The following is a 14614-nucleotide window of genomic DNA, read 5'->3' as shown; positions in this document are numbered from 1 at the left end:
GTAATATGCGTTGCAACAAGGTTTTCTGTAGCAGGCAACAACAGAATGAAGCTGTCTGCTTGGATTTGAGTTCTCTTCTCGTCAGTCCGTCCGTCCGTCCGTCCGTCTGTGAGCAGATTTTGTCCAAACGTCACGCAAATCGGTACACAGTATCTCTATAGTCATTTCAATCAACAAAATGGGTCTTTCAGATTTTTCACACTCCATCCTGATTGGCTAAGAATGGCTTCCAAAGTTTGCAGGAGTGCTCCGTTTTGAACAAAATGCCTCAAATCATGAACACAGCGTGCAATTTCCGTGAAATGTTGCACTTATATTCCCACCAGGCCGAGGAAAAAATGCCACTTGAAAATGTAAAAATGTTGTATGTGCACTCCCAGAGACCTAGGAAAAACCTTCACCCTGCATTTTTCACACCTGCCTTTTATAGCACCACCAGGAGGCCGACTTAATTTTTATCCTTGACATTTTATCCAAATTTCACGCAAATTGGTAGACATGATCTCTATAGTCATGTGATCAAGACGGATCTGTTAGATTTTTCATATTCCATCCTGATTGGCTAAGATTGACATCTAAAGTTTGCAGGAGTGGCCCATTTTTAACCAAAAAATGCTACAAATCATGAACGCAGCGTCCGATTGCAGTGAAACTTTGCACGCACATTTGCACTACGTTGAGGAACAAATGCCACCCTTTGAACATTTCCCTATTATAGCGCCACCAGGAGGCAGATTTTTGCAAAACCTTTTTTAATCCTACAAATGTTGTCCAAACATCATGCAAATCGGTACATATTATCTCTTTAGTCAAGTGATCAAGACGGATCCGTCCGATCGGTCCAATTTTTCACATTACAGTCTGATTGGCGAATTCCGAACTGGCCCACACTAACCTACAGTACCTGACCTGGCGGAGACCTGTGCTCTTTTTCTAGTTCAGCAATGTTTTTAACCCCCACAAACCCTAGCATACCTATTCTGGGCTCTGACAGTAGCAGATCTACAAGTGCACAGCACATCATGAGCTTGTAGATCAGCTATTTTTGGCAAAGAGATTTGGTATTGAGGGGGAAAAGGTTGTGTTTAAGTGGTTAAATTCCCTTGGGGGGAATATATGATCTTTAACACATTGAATGCCAAAAACGGTCCGGACCGTTTTTGAGGGTCCAAACGAGAAGTGCCGAAAACGGTCCGGACCGTTTTTGACCCAATTCTATTTTTATACATGTGGGCCACGTGGGGCGCTAAAACGAAACTTTGACATCACCCAAGGAGTTTCTGAGAAGAAGAGGCTGGATGAGGCTCCATGTCAAAAATCCTTCCGGTCGGCGTTTTCAATGTTATCTCCTTGACTAAAAGCTTAATATCTCCATTTCTTTTTAATGTGGTGGAAACGAGCCGTTTCCGATCGGCGATCACGCTGCAATGGAGGATCGCGTTGGAAATATTATTGTTCCAGGCGTTAGTCGGGACCCTCCGCCGTCTCGCACGCACGCTTTGTTTACATGCACTTCCGCGTCGGGGCTTCTGCAGCACGAAACGTATAACGCAAGTGGATGGAAGAAATGCAGGCACTCAACGTATAATATTTTAATAAACCTCTGGCACCCAATGTGTTAATAAGGTCTCTAAATCACACTTTTTGCGCATGAAACGAAAGCGAACAAAGCTGATTCTGCCAATATACTGTAGCATATTAAAATAACAGAGTCCTGGTATGTCACTTTTTCCCACCTACTATTTCACCTACTGGTGGTGGCACTCGTGTTACCCTGATATTGGTGATATATAGACTGTTATTGTGATAGAAAGCTTTCCTCAAGGGTAGAATTGAATGAATACAGCCATTTCACTTTCTCCAAATGCATGCCAGGACACAGGCTACTTCGTTTCACCTGACAGTAAGGGGTTTCACAGGGAGAGTGTAACGCATGTGGAGGAACATGCCATTCTTCCCAGTTCCGTGCCCTGTTGAATAGGCAGGCACCCTGACCTGCTAGTTCAGCGATAGAGATCACCCTGCCCTGCCAGCTTCCCATCTGTGAACACAGTCAATTGTGTTGGTTGGAGCAGCCAGCCAAGCCGGAGGCACTGTTGAGGAATCAAACCCCATTCTCCACGAAGGTGGGCAGGGAACTTAACTCCTGCGCCACACAACCCCATCCGCCCGCCCCTGAGGTGCCATCTATTTTTCTTTATCATGCGGTAGAGCACTGAATGTTTTGGCCTGAGTGGAGAGATACAGAGGCCGACTGTGAAGATAGCAGTGTTTATCTGAGGTGTCCACACAGGGAACAGGTAATTAAAACTGGGCCACTGAGAGTCGGGTATTGACACACAAACAGAAAGGTGCAACGTGATCACACATTACTCCCCCTCCCTATCTCTCTCTCTCTCCATCTGCCTTGTCCTCTCTAATTCACTCACTCTGGCTGTTCCTGTGCAGCGAAATCAACCACGTCAACCCTAGAGTGCCTATTATGCTATTCTGGGATGAACATTCGCCGAGAATAGCAGATCTACAAGCTCATAGATCGTCTATTTTCACCGAAGACATTTAGTGGAGAGCGAAAACATATACCAGTGAGCCCCTAGTAGCTATAGAGCCCTGGAGGATTCAAGTGGTTAATTAATTAATTAACCACTTAAACCCCAGCATCGGTATTGTGGCGAAAGCTTTCGCTGAAAGTAGCAGATCGACAAGCTCACAGCGTGACGTGAAGTGGTTACTCTCTGATAGTGTGACACACACTTTCTCTTTATCTGTTACTCTCTCTCACGTTATCTTTCCCCCTGTCTCCCTCGCGGTTTCTATCATTTCTTTCTTGCACTCTGGCGCTGTATCTTTCTGTTTGTTTCTGTCAAGCAGCATGTCTGCATAATAGGCAAGCTGAACACGCAGCAAGATCTGGAATGTTCATTATGCTTCACGCACTATCTTGAACTTCACGTAAAGGAGCCGAAAAGGTTAACACGCGCATGAGAGCTTGCACCTTATTCAGATACACATGTGCAGAAAGATACGCACGTAAGCACACGTGCACACCGCACGCACAAACAAACAAACGCACAGCATTTGGGACCTGGAATCTCATAAGGCATGAAGGGTTAGGAGTTAGGAAGCTCACGTACACAGACACTTACAGTACATCATACATAGGGTAACGTTACTCACTGGAGGGTGGTCATCTCGGTGAGGGACGGCTGGGTAGCCTTCAGGTAGCTGGCCCGCCGTGCTTGGACCTTGGGCGAGGGTTTGGGGCTGCAGTCTGAGTCCCCGCTGTCCTCGTCCGCCATGGCCCTGATGTAGCTGCCGCTGCGCATCCTCCGACAGGGGATTTCGTCGTCTTTCCCCAGCGGGGAGAAAGCGCTCCACTCATCCTGCGGCACCTGTAGAGATGGGGAGGACTGAATTAAAACATGCTGAACAACGACACTGGACGGGACAAGGAGATACTTACAAAACAACTTACTCGAGAAAACATGCAGACACAAAAGAGTCCAAAGGAGGATGTCTTCCCTATCCTTAAATATCACTCTGACAAAGCAACCAAAAACACACCTACCGGCTCACCATCCATCCAGTGACAATTTACCCATCATGCTGTGAAAGATCAGTGATCGACAGTAACGCAATTCGTAGGAGGAAAACCGCAATGACCGTACCATAAGCGTGCATGCACCGAAGGCCTCCGTGTGTCTTTCCTGTGACGCATGTGGCATATCAAATGCAGCCAGATAAATTGTTTAGACAAAACGTTGCAGCGCTGTGGGGCCCCCCGGTCCACTTTTCTGACTTTTCACACACTTCCAATGAATGTGTAAAAAAAAAGAAAAAGGAACCAAGGCTATCTCGGAGTTCTCGTCTAAGTGAGCGCGAGAGACAGAGACAGAGGGGGGGGGGGGGGGGGGGGGGAGTAAAAGTGCTAGCAAAACAAAGAAGGTTTTGTTCAGTGGGAAACACTGTGTCCCAACGTGAGTGGCTTTTAGGGCACCAGCTCTGAGGTGAAAGAAGAAAAGAGATACAGTGTGAGAGAAATAAAGAGAGAGAGAGAGAGAGAGAGAGAGAGAGAGAGAGAGAGAGAGAGAGAGAGAGAGAGAGAGAGAGAGAGAGACACAGACAGACAGACAGACAGACAGACAGACAGACAGACAGACAGACAGACAGACAGACAGACAGACAGACAGACAGACAGACAGACAGAGAGACTGAATGAATGATGCGTGAGAGTCATTGAGCAGGAAGTGGTAGCTAGGGAAACCAAGCCACACAGACTTTTATGTCAACCAGAACCACCAGTGACAGACAGTGTGTGATTGTCTGCAGACATATAGACACGGTCCCGTAGTGACATCAACATCTGCACAGAACTGAAGAGAGTCGGTGCATTTGAATGGGACACCGAATTCCGCAGGATGACCCCAGCATTCTAGCGGCGTGGTGCGGAGTCTTTCAAGATGCTCCACACATTTTTCAACCTCCGACCTTTACCGAGGTGAAGGAGAGAGGGGCTCGGGGCTTAACGCTCGATTTAATCATGCAAGGCTTAAGGGTATATGCATGTGTGTGTGGAAGCGTTTACGTGGGGGCGTCATCACGTGAGTATTGTGCACATGTATGTGCATGTGAAGGTAATTAAACAGGGACATGAAATCCCATCTCATTTTAAAGAACCATAAAAGCCTCAGGAAACTCTTATGCAAAGAAAGCCGGTTCCTCCTGGCTGAGAAAACGTGTGGCCATGCATGCACAACATCCCTCCTTCATCTGCCACCTCGGTCTGCCAAGCTGTTAAAATGCGTGGCCACGGAGACCCCTCCCCTCCCCTCGTGCTCTCTGTTGGTCCCCTAGTATGCGAACACGTGTACACTTCCTCTGTCTCTGCGTCACCCCTCTCTGTCTCATCCATCTCTCTCCTCGGGGCTCATATTTGCAGCGCATGTGGTCGTGAGAGGATGCATCACACTGAACGTCTTCCTCTTTTATCTTCTTCCAGGGAAGGGGGAGGGGAGGAGGGCATATAGGGAGGCAAGGGGGTACCATGGGAGCTCCAAGGAATATGTGATATTCTCTCTCCGAATACTGTTGGCTTATTATACCCTCAGGCTTTCCTCTGGTCTCCCAGCAGCATCCACCTCTAGTTCTGCTGGATAGACGCATGCATACATCGAGACAGAAAGACACATGCGCACACACACATGCATGCATGTAGCTATACTGCTGCAACCACATAACAGCCTACAGAAAGATGCTGCACTGGCATGTCCACATCTAGGCTTTGAAGACGGATCAGAGCTGCACACAGTGGAGTAACTATTTTGGCACTGCTGTATCTGTTCTTCCATTTGAAGAAAGATGCAGGCTTAATGCAGGGCATTTCTCTTGTGCCAGACAAGCGCGCACGCCAGACATAGTGAAATCAGCTTAGCATTTTGCTAATCCAATATGCTAACTGCGGAGTGCAGAGGCTAACTGTGGAATGCAGAACATCCTTCACTTTCGACTACTGCATATACAGTACAATAATACAGTACAGTGGTATAGCAGTACCAACACATCTACGTGTATGCACATGCAAAGTACACAGACACTGAGGAACAGTGATAACATGCAATATCTGAGAACTTGCAGGCAAGCAGGAGCGACCGGGACCCATCACAGCATGCCAGATAGGAGGTTTAGAGGAGCGGTTGGGTGTCCTACCTGTAGGAAGTGGCAGGTGCGTCCCTGCTCAGCTTTCACTAATGCCTTATCTAGGTTGACCTTCTGGTAGACCTCCCTGGCTCTGCTCACCGTCAGAGTGGACGACCACGAGCTCTTCTTCAGCTGCAGCTGCTGCCCGTCCAGCGCCCTCACCAGCGGCAGCCCCCCGGATCCGCCTCCGCCCGCGGAGCACGTCGAGCACTTCACGTCGTTGTTGCTGCGCGACGTCTTGAGCGTGTGGGCGCTGATGGTGTTGTAGGACTCCATGAAGTACTGCGACTGCGACTTGTCCGGGTGGCGCCCCATGGTCATCACCCCCGACGGCGCTTGGTGGTGGTGGTGGTAGTTGCAAAACTCCCGGTCCAGCATGTCGTCCGAGCTCCAATAGCCCGAGATGGCCGAGCGCATCTTGGGCTCCGACTTGGAGCGGTCTTTGCTCTTGCCTCGCTTGCTGAGTTTCAAGGTCCCCGAGGACGACGACGGGGGGTCGTCGGGGCTGGCCTTGCCCCCGTTCACCCTCCCGCCGTTGCCCGTCCCGGCCCCCGAGGGCCCTTCCAGGGAGTGGGACTTGGTGAAGAGCTTCTGGACCGAGTGGACCAGGTGTCGGATGCGTCCCGGGCTGTCGCTGCGCTGGTGCTCCGTGGCCGTGCGCTTGTACTGTAACGTGTGGTAGCCGTCGCGCTGCACCGGCGCCTGCCGCTCAAACTGCGCCAGGAGGTTGGTGGGGATGTGGTTGTTGTTATTCCCGCCACTGCCTACTCCACCGCCTCCTTTGCTGCCCCCCGATGGCCCGCCGGTGTAGGGCACTACGGCGCTGCACTCCTCCTTCAGCTCGTGGTGGGTGCTGCAGTGTCTGCGGGGGAAGGTGCAGCTGGCCAGGTCGGGGTAAGGGCTGCATTCGGACTGGAAGGAGCTGCGCTGGGCATAGTAGGGGTGGTCTGCCGGGTGCGTGTCTCCAGGGTTGAGGAAGTACGGCCGGCGGTCCGGGTGCCCCAGGGTCATGGAGGAGGGGTCGCAGGTCACCGTGTGGTGGTGGTGGCTGCGGCTGCCGGAAAGGCCTTTCATGGTCATTGTGGACGGGCTGATGCACACATCCAGCTGCTAATGAGGGAGTTCTGCATGGAGAGAGACAGACAGAAAAAACAATTATAAATACTTTGCATTTGCATACAGTCGCAGCACTGTGCATCTCAAGACTTTTTTGGCAGCTGCTCCGTGAATGCGGAAGCGTCTTGATGCTGACAGTAGTTGTGCCCGTTCCTCTGTTTTCTTTTGTCCTTCAAAACTCCAAAAGAATGTTCTCTAAATATAGCACAAACTTGGCATTCGTTCCCTGACATCCAGATCAATTCTCAAGCTTCGCTTCTCAGTTTGCATCAGAAGATTAGAGTACAAAAGAAAAGCATGGGGGGAAAAAAGCATGGGATCTTAGGGAACTGAGAGTAACAAAGAAAGTGGAAACCGGAGAACCTCTCATCTATTTCCAACTCAAGTGTATGCTATATTTATCCATGAGTAGTGTGTGTGTGTGTGTGTGTGTGTGTGTGTGTGTGTGTGTGTGTGTGTGTGTGTGTGTGTGTGTGTGCATTGATTTGATGAAAAAAAAAATTTAAACGGTACATGAATTGGTGAGGAGACATCTCTCTGCAGTCTAAAGCTGCAGATTTTGCGCCTGAAGCCTCATTCTTATAGAACCAACACTTAAATACAATCCGGTCCAGTCACAATACAGAGAAAGCAACAGATAAGGCAGTCCAATTTATAGTTTTAGTCCATGCTGGCGAAGTGCACACACACAAACGCACGCGCACACACACACACACACACACACACACACACACACACACACACACACACACACACACACACACACACACACACACACACACACACACACACACACGCGCGCACACACGCAGAGATGATCACATTCTGGTGCTGCAGAATCCCTCTATCCCCCTAGTGTTCCTCTTAAGGGCAGACTAATTGGCCAGTAAAATCCAATCCGACAGCTTCTGGGCCAAGCAAGGCAACCGGCAATAAACGACCTTTCCCTTCCGCGGTGACACGAAAACAATGGCATCCATCAGAGCCCCTTTAACGGCCGTCCCTGTGCCCCGTCCGGGGCTGCTGTGGCTGGCTAGCTGCTTAACCCTCACTGTTCTCCGTTGGACTGGAGGTAAAGCTAACGAGACAATAACTAGAGCCCCATGCAACCCGGGTGCTCGCGTTCTGACAACGCCGGGGCCAATTCAACACAGGGAATTCATTACCGTGATGTATAAAGTGCTACCAAAGGCCAGTGCGGTGAATAAAGGAAAAGAGTGAAGAAAAAGGGGAGCAAGAGGGGGGGTGACTGGCGTCATAATGAGAAGAAACGAGGGAGAGAGAGCAAAGGAGCGAAATAACATGAAAATCTATTTGTTACATAGCGGGGAGGACAACATGGGCAAAACACATTGCGGGGGCACACGTGTGTCTGAACGCATTTGAGTGAAAGTCGTGAATAAATAGATGCACTGGCAAATATATTCATGACATTTCCCTATCTACGGAAATCCACGGGGTCCAATCCCTCCGCCTGGGAGAGAATTAGGCCTGTTTGTCATAGCATTGTGTCCCGTATTGTGAGACTGAAAATGAAATCTGCTACTGCCAATCCCCAACCCAGCACATTGTGCACAAGAGAGAATGTAGTGCATGAAAAGATACGCACGGAAATGCGCACGGCACGGGCACGCGCGCACGCACACACGCATTTAAAAACTGGACCATGTCCAGCTAAAGGTATTCATTGCAGTCAATTGACAGAGATTCTCTTCTCTTGGCCACTGAAGCACAGAATGTGACCTGAATAAAAGATCCTCGCGGCAGTCCACAGCTGGCCACAGACTTTGCACTGAAGCTAAAAAGCTGAAGTTGGGTCATGTTGGCTGGCTGCCTGCTAGCGACACACTCACACAGACACGCAAGCACAGACGCACGCACGCGCGCACACTCACACGCACTGCAATGCAAGGACATACTTGCGTCTCGGGGCATGCATGCACGCATATATACACAAACACACACACACACACACAGACACACACACACACACGCACACGCACACGCACACATTCACATGCATATGGCATTGTGTCTCCCTGACTGGTGTTCTGGGGTTTCCAGGTTGAATTCTGATGCTGCCAGTGTGTCAGGAATGTGATAGCAATCTACCATCATGGGACACGCTGGTCGTGACATAATGCTGTCAGGTACAACAACACAGCTCATAGACAGCTGTGGCTCTTGCTCTTCTATTAGAGGTATTACTGTATGTCCAGAATGGCTGACTGTCCCAGTAGTGTCCAGGCGATCCCGTCACCATTCAATAACAACGACTAGATCTACAAGCTCAAACAAAGCGTGTCACCTCGCAACGCATTTCAAGCTTGCAGATCTGCTATTTTTGATAATTTTGTGTGACGCTGTATTATGATCAAATAGGGCATTCATTTACGAAAAGACACACAAACTTAAAATATGGAGATAATAGTTTCTGCCCGACAGCAATGATATACTGTGTGTGTGTGTGTGTGTGTGTGTGTGTGTGTGTGTGTGTGTGTGTGTGTGTGTGTGTGCGCGCGCGCGCCTACACCAAAATCTCTTCACCGAAAAGAGCAGATCTATAAATCTCACAACATGGTGTGAGCTTGTAGATCTGATGAATGGTGAATGTTCCACCCGGATGCTTGGGTTCAGCTGGAACTGGAGGTCACTTCCTGCAAACAGTTCCATGAGCCGTGCTGTTTTCACTACGCCTGCGACACCAGTGGTGGGAAAAGTATTCAAATGTTTTACTTAAGTAAAAGTATCAATACTGCAATGCAGAAATACAAGTAGTAGTTACAAATAAAAGTCCGGTATTAAAAATGTACAAGAATTGCCATCAGAATGTACTTAAAGTACAAAATGTAGAAAGTACTCATTATGCAGAATGTCCCATTTCACAAGTTTTCAAATATTTTCAAATTGTTTTTAATGAATACAAATCTTTTGAAAATAGCCAATCTACAAGCTCACAATGCGTCGCATTGTGAGCTTGTAGATCGTCTATTTTCAAATGGCTGAAATATATATAGGGCTGAAGTGGTTAATGCATTTTTTGTTATAATAATCAAAATCTACAAAGTAACTAGTAACTAAAGTTTTCAAATAATTGTAGTGGAGTAAAAGTACAATATTTGCCTCTGAGATGTAGTGGAGTAGAAGTAAAAGTATTGAAAATTGGAAATACTCCAGTAAAGTAAAAGTACCTCAAAATTGCACTTAAGCACAGTACTCGAGTACATGCACTCAGTTACTTTACATCACTGCGCGACACCAAGCATAAAATGAACCCTCCTCCTTGTGGGTTACTGTCCCCAGACCGCTGAAAAATAAAACAAAAAATAATTACATCTCAGCAACTTTTATTTAGTGATTGTACGCTGAACAAGGGGCGGGTCATAAATAAAATGCAGCAGTGATGAAATGAGCCGTTGCGAGGTATATAAGTTATCCAGTAGCACCTCTTGCTGCATCAGCAGCACAGCGGGCTAAATTCAGTTTGGCAGCCACGCTTGTTTGGACAAGATTGAGATTCACTTATATCCGTCAGGAACGGGAAAAAAAAGAGAATAGAATAGAAATGGAAAACAGATTCCTCCCGTTGCCTCCATCATCCCCTGTAAAGCGGGCTATGCAGCATGCCAATCTGGAGCGAAGCTTTGCGGCTGCCGCCCAGCCTAATCTTCACTTTGCATTTATGCCATGCGATGTTTTCATATCGTTGACGCTGTCGGGGAGGAAAACCTTGTAGGTACAAAACCATAACTTTTCAGGAAATGGAAAAAAGAAAGAACCTGTGCTGTGTGCTCCAATGGATCCAATGGTATTTAGTCACAAGCGCTTGTTAATACTTTTCATTCGTTAAATATTTATAAAAGCCTCTGACAGACTTTCACTTTCAAAATGTTTCTAAAATAGTGAAAATAGTTGATCCACAAGCTCGTAGATTGGTAATATTTTCTACGTTTGTGCCCCACTATTGTATGATGAAGTATTTGAAATATGGAGATACAAGGTTTCAGCCAAACAGCAACGATATGCTCCAAATCAAATAACCTGTCAAATGAGCCTGTGGTAAAAAAGGCTGTGTGTGTGTGTGCGTGTGTGTGCAGTGCCGTTTCTGGCCGTTCTGGCACCCTAGGCACGATGGAGAACACATCCTGTATTTAAAAGCGGGAGAGTGTCTGTCTTTGTTCCTTTGTATTTTCTTTTCTTTTTGTTGAGATGGTAGGGAAGCTGAGAGGGAATTCATAGGAGACCCACTTTGCATCAATTTCACCCCCTGTTTTGAATTGCCAATGCTAAAACTGGCGGCACCCTAACCACTCAGCTGTCAGGTCGCCCTGTCCCCATCTTGTTTTTTTGCTTAAATTGTGATGGTGGGGACAAAATCTGTAGGAGTAATATCAGAAAATGTGTTTTACACCGACACATAGATGGACGGATGCACGTATGGACAGGAGCGAAAACATAGTCTCCGGCCATAGCCTTTGGCCTGGCAGAGACAACAAACACACCTCTATACTTTTGTGTCCTTTCTTCCTAAATATATACTCTTCTTTCAAACACCCCCCGATTGGTAGAGATCCCCTGCAGTGCACTCACCCACCGTCCATCACTCAATCAATATGCCTTTTGTGAGTGAGACGTCGCCTGCGGGTCCGATTGCAGGCAAAGTTAAGGGTTAGTCCATCTTTCTTGGCAGGCATCAAACAAGGTATTGAAAGAACTTTGGACTTCCATGAGGCATTTAATACCCACAGTGCTGAAAAGGGCCTCTCCTTCTAACTGGGAAATCATTTCTACTTACAGTAGAAGTAGTTGTCAACCTTTTCAGGCCGCGAGCCCCCAAAATAATTATATTTGAACTGGGGACCCCTCCACCCTGACAAGCACTTGTAGGAGTTGAGACACTACATTTAGTTTGACTCGGTTCCACAGATAAATACTGTGAAAATAGCTGATCTACATGCTCACAACGCCTTGCACCGCGAGGCGTTGTGAGCATGTATAGATCGGCTATTTATTTATTTTTTGCCTCTTTCTTTAGTAATATTTGACAATTTGGCCAATGTTTTCATTACTTTTGGCGCAGTAATAGTCTTAAAAAGGTATAAAACATACTTAAATTGTCACTTGAGAAATGTGCAGTATACACTTACTGTATGTTTGTTTACTGGTGAGTGAGAAAACAATGTTGTACATTAAGCTAATCATCTGGGGTTGAGAACCAGTGGGTTAAACCACGAGACTTCTCATAACACGTGTGCGTGCGTGCGTGCGCGCGCGCGCGTGCGTGCGTGCGTGCATGCGTGTGTGTGTGTGAGAGCGCGCATGCGATAAAAGGGAGATCATTACATTAGTCATGGCTTTGGTCCTGTGCCGTGGTACATGTAATTTCCATGCTACAGTTTGATGTCACTGTACACGACAAGCTGATGCTTTAGCTTAAGGAACACGGGTAGTTATTACCTCATCTTTCAATCTCCTTCCTTTAAAGATAAGTTAATCACATTAACCCTGCCATCCAATTTGTAAATTGGTTAATATTCTTTCAAAAGTAGTAAATAGTGAACAAAGGACAAACCTTAAAAGGAAGAGAAAAAAAACCCTGCCTTTCTGGATTTCCCCCTAATTTTCTCACCAGACGGTGGATGGTTGGGGTTTGAAATAATATGTCATGCTGTTACATCAGCCAGGTAGACTTGCCTTGGTGGTTGACTATATCAAGAAGGAAGGAAAAATGAAAGCGACAGCAGGCACAGCAACATCTCAGAGCATGAAAGTGAAGTTGAGGTGGACTACTAGTCTCCTCCACTTTCACCGGTAAAATCCAATCCAATTTCAAACCGCAGACCCTAGATTTGACAACCAACCAATCTCAACTTTATTTATTACATTTTTGTGGTCAAAAATTGTTCATGGTGCCTCTGTAATCAATGTACTCTACAGAGCATATTGGTTCTCAAAATGAGGTTCCAGGGGGTCCCCAGCAAAATGTGTTAATACAGCATGACAATCATTTGAACCCCTTTATTATTTCAAACGTTGGCTATTCAAAAATAGCAGATCTAAGCTCACACAGTGAGCTTGATTTTTTATTCTCTTCTGGTGGTCCCTGGCACAAAATATCCCTGGCCAAATACATATTCATTTGGGGGACCTAGACTTGAAAAAGATTGAGAACCACAGCTCTAGCAAAGAAATACTGGAGGGGGTCTCTAACTACAACATAGTGTAAGTAGTATATTATATAAGTAAAAGCTGTTAGTGGGAGATTTAGGGAAGGCAAGGCGAGGCAAGTTTCTTTGTAGAGCACATTTTAACAACAAGGGCAATTCAAAGTGCTTTATATAAAACATTGAGCATTACGACATCGAGACAGAGCTAAATAAATAGTATAAAATAGTACATTTGAATGCATCAAATAAAAAAAGTATAAATAAAACAGTTGTGTAGTCCAACCGCCAACGTACTTTGATATAATTTCTCTATGACGTTTCACTTTATTTCCGCTGACAGACACGGTGGACAAAGTGTGTGCCATCTCTCTCCGTTAATGAACTGCCGTCAGGTTGTGTTTGTAGTCGCTCAGAGAGGGAGGTTTGTACCTCCTCAGATAACCTTTCTTCAGAACTGTCCATGGGGTCCGTTTCTGACAGCAGTGGTGGAAAGTCACTAAGTACTGTACTTTACTTTACTGGAAAATTTTACTACATCTCAGAATCAAATATTGTACTTTTACTCCACTACAATTATTTGAAAACTTAAGTTGCTAGTTATTTTGTATAGATGTGGATTAGTATTACAAAACATACATTAAAGGTATCATGACATTCATTTTCACTTTTTTTATTTTCAATGTTTTATTTGGGGTTTTATGACCTCAATTACACCCAAAAAACCTGAACTTAGAACATTCAGTGGATTTTCTGTGGTCTGGGGTTTTCTGAATAATTAGGCTGAAAAGTAATCTGAGCTTGGCCCTTCGACAGTGAGGTCACAGTCGATTAATCCCGCCCACTCTCCTCCTCGCCCCTCCCCTCCCCTATCCTTTCCTTTGGGGGGGGCGGAGCAGAGGCGATGATTGACAGGCAAAATCCCTCACCAGCGACACCCGCAGGCAAAGATTTATTTTTTCATTGCAGTTGAAAAGGCTTTAGAAATGTGAGAGAAAAACACCTGCCATGGATCACTGGAATGGAATTTTCACTTAAAACTTTTTGTACACTTTGGAAGGACCAGGACAAAGACTTTGAATGTGGTGTAAAAGTGAATGTCATTAAACCTTTAACCACTTCAGAACTTTGGCTGTTTGAAAAAGATTTTAATACATATTATACATATGATACCTTGTGAAACGGGACATTATGCATAATGTGTACTTTTACTTTTGGTACTTTAAGTATATTTTAATGCCAATACTTTTGTACTTTTTTTGTTTCTACGTTGCAGTATTGAATTTACTTTTACTTAAGTAAAACAATTGAGTAGTTTTTCCACCACTGTCTGACAGATTGCGGAAAACAATAGACAGATTGCGAAAAACAATAGAGTTCACGAGCACCGTGGAAGCTCTCATGATTTTATTTTGTTCTTACTGACCCGCCGAAGCAGAACAAAGTTCTTGTTGGGTTGGAGTAGGCTGCGGCCTTAATTCGTTAAAAGTTAAAACTTTTTTTCTTTGCCCCGCATTAAAACCCCAAATGCCCAGGAGAGCTGAAGCGGAAACCGTCGCCAGAAAGACGACGCTGTCCTCATTGTGAATGTGTAAAAAGTGCTTTTAAAGCCCCCCTCTTGAGAATGATTGTGTTGC

At 46.1% G+C, this 14614-nt stretch overlaps 1 protein-coding gene across 2 annotated transcripts in view; it reads right to left on the bottom strand.

The window, feature by feature from the left end:
* dlgap1b (discs, large homolog-associated protein 1b) overlaps positions 1-6777 on the bottom strand; it is a gene marked incomplete at its 5' end in the record, with an annotated part of 69124 nt that extends 62347 nt beyond the window's left edge. Inside the window, 2 exons of one of the 2 annotated variants that reach the window (XM_080417616.1) lie at positions 3178-3392; positions 5707-6777. In XM_080417616.1, coding sequence (XP_080273742.1) covers positions 3178-3392; positions 5707-6777 — 1286 coding nt within the window. Of the gene's footprint in view, positions 1-3177; positions 3411-5706 lie in introns of both variants that reach the window. The other variant, XM_080417617.1, reaches the window with a different exon arrangement.
* Positions 6778-14614: the final 7837 nt, after the last annotated feature.

Source organism: Gymnoscopelus braueri (assembly GCF_963280865.1).
Source record: "Gymnoscopelus braueri genome assembly, chromosome: 21".
Lineage (NCBI taxonomy): Eukaryota > Metazoa > Chordata > Actinopteri > Myctophiformes > Myctophidae > Gymnoscopelus > Gymnoscopelus braueri.
The sequence above is the reverse complement of the archived record's forward strand: the minus strand, read 5'-3'. Positions and strand labels throughout refer to the sequence as shown.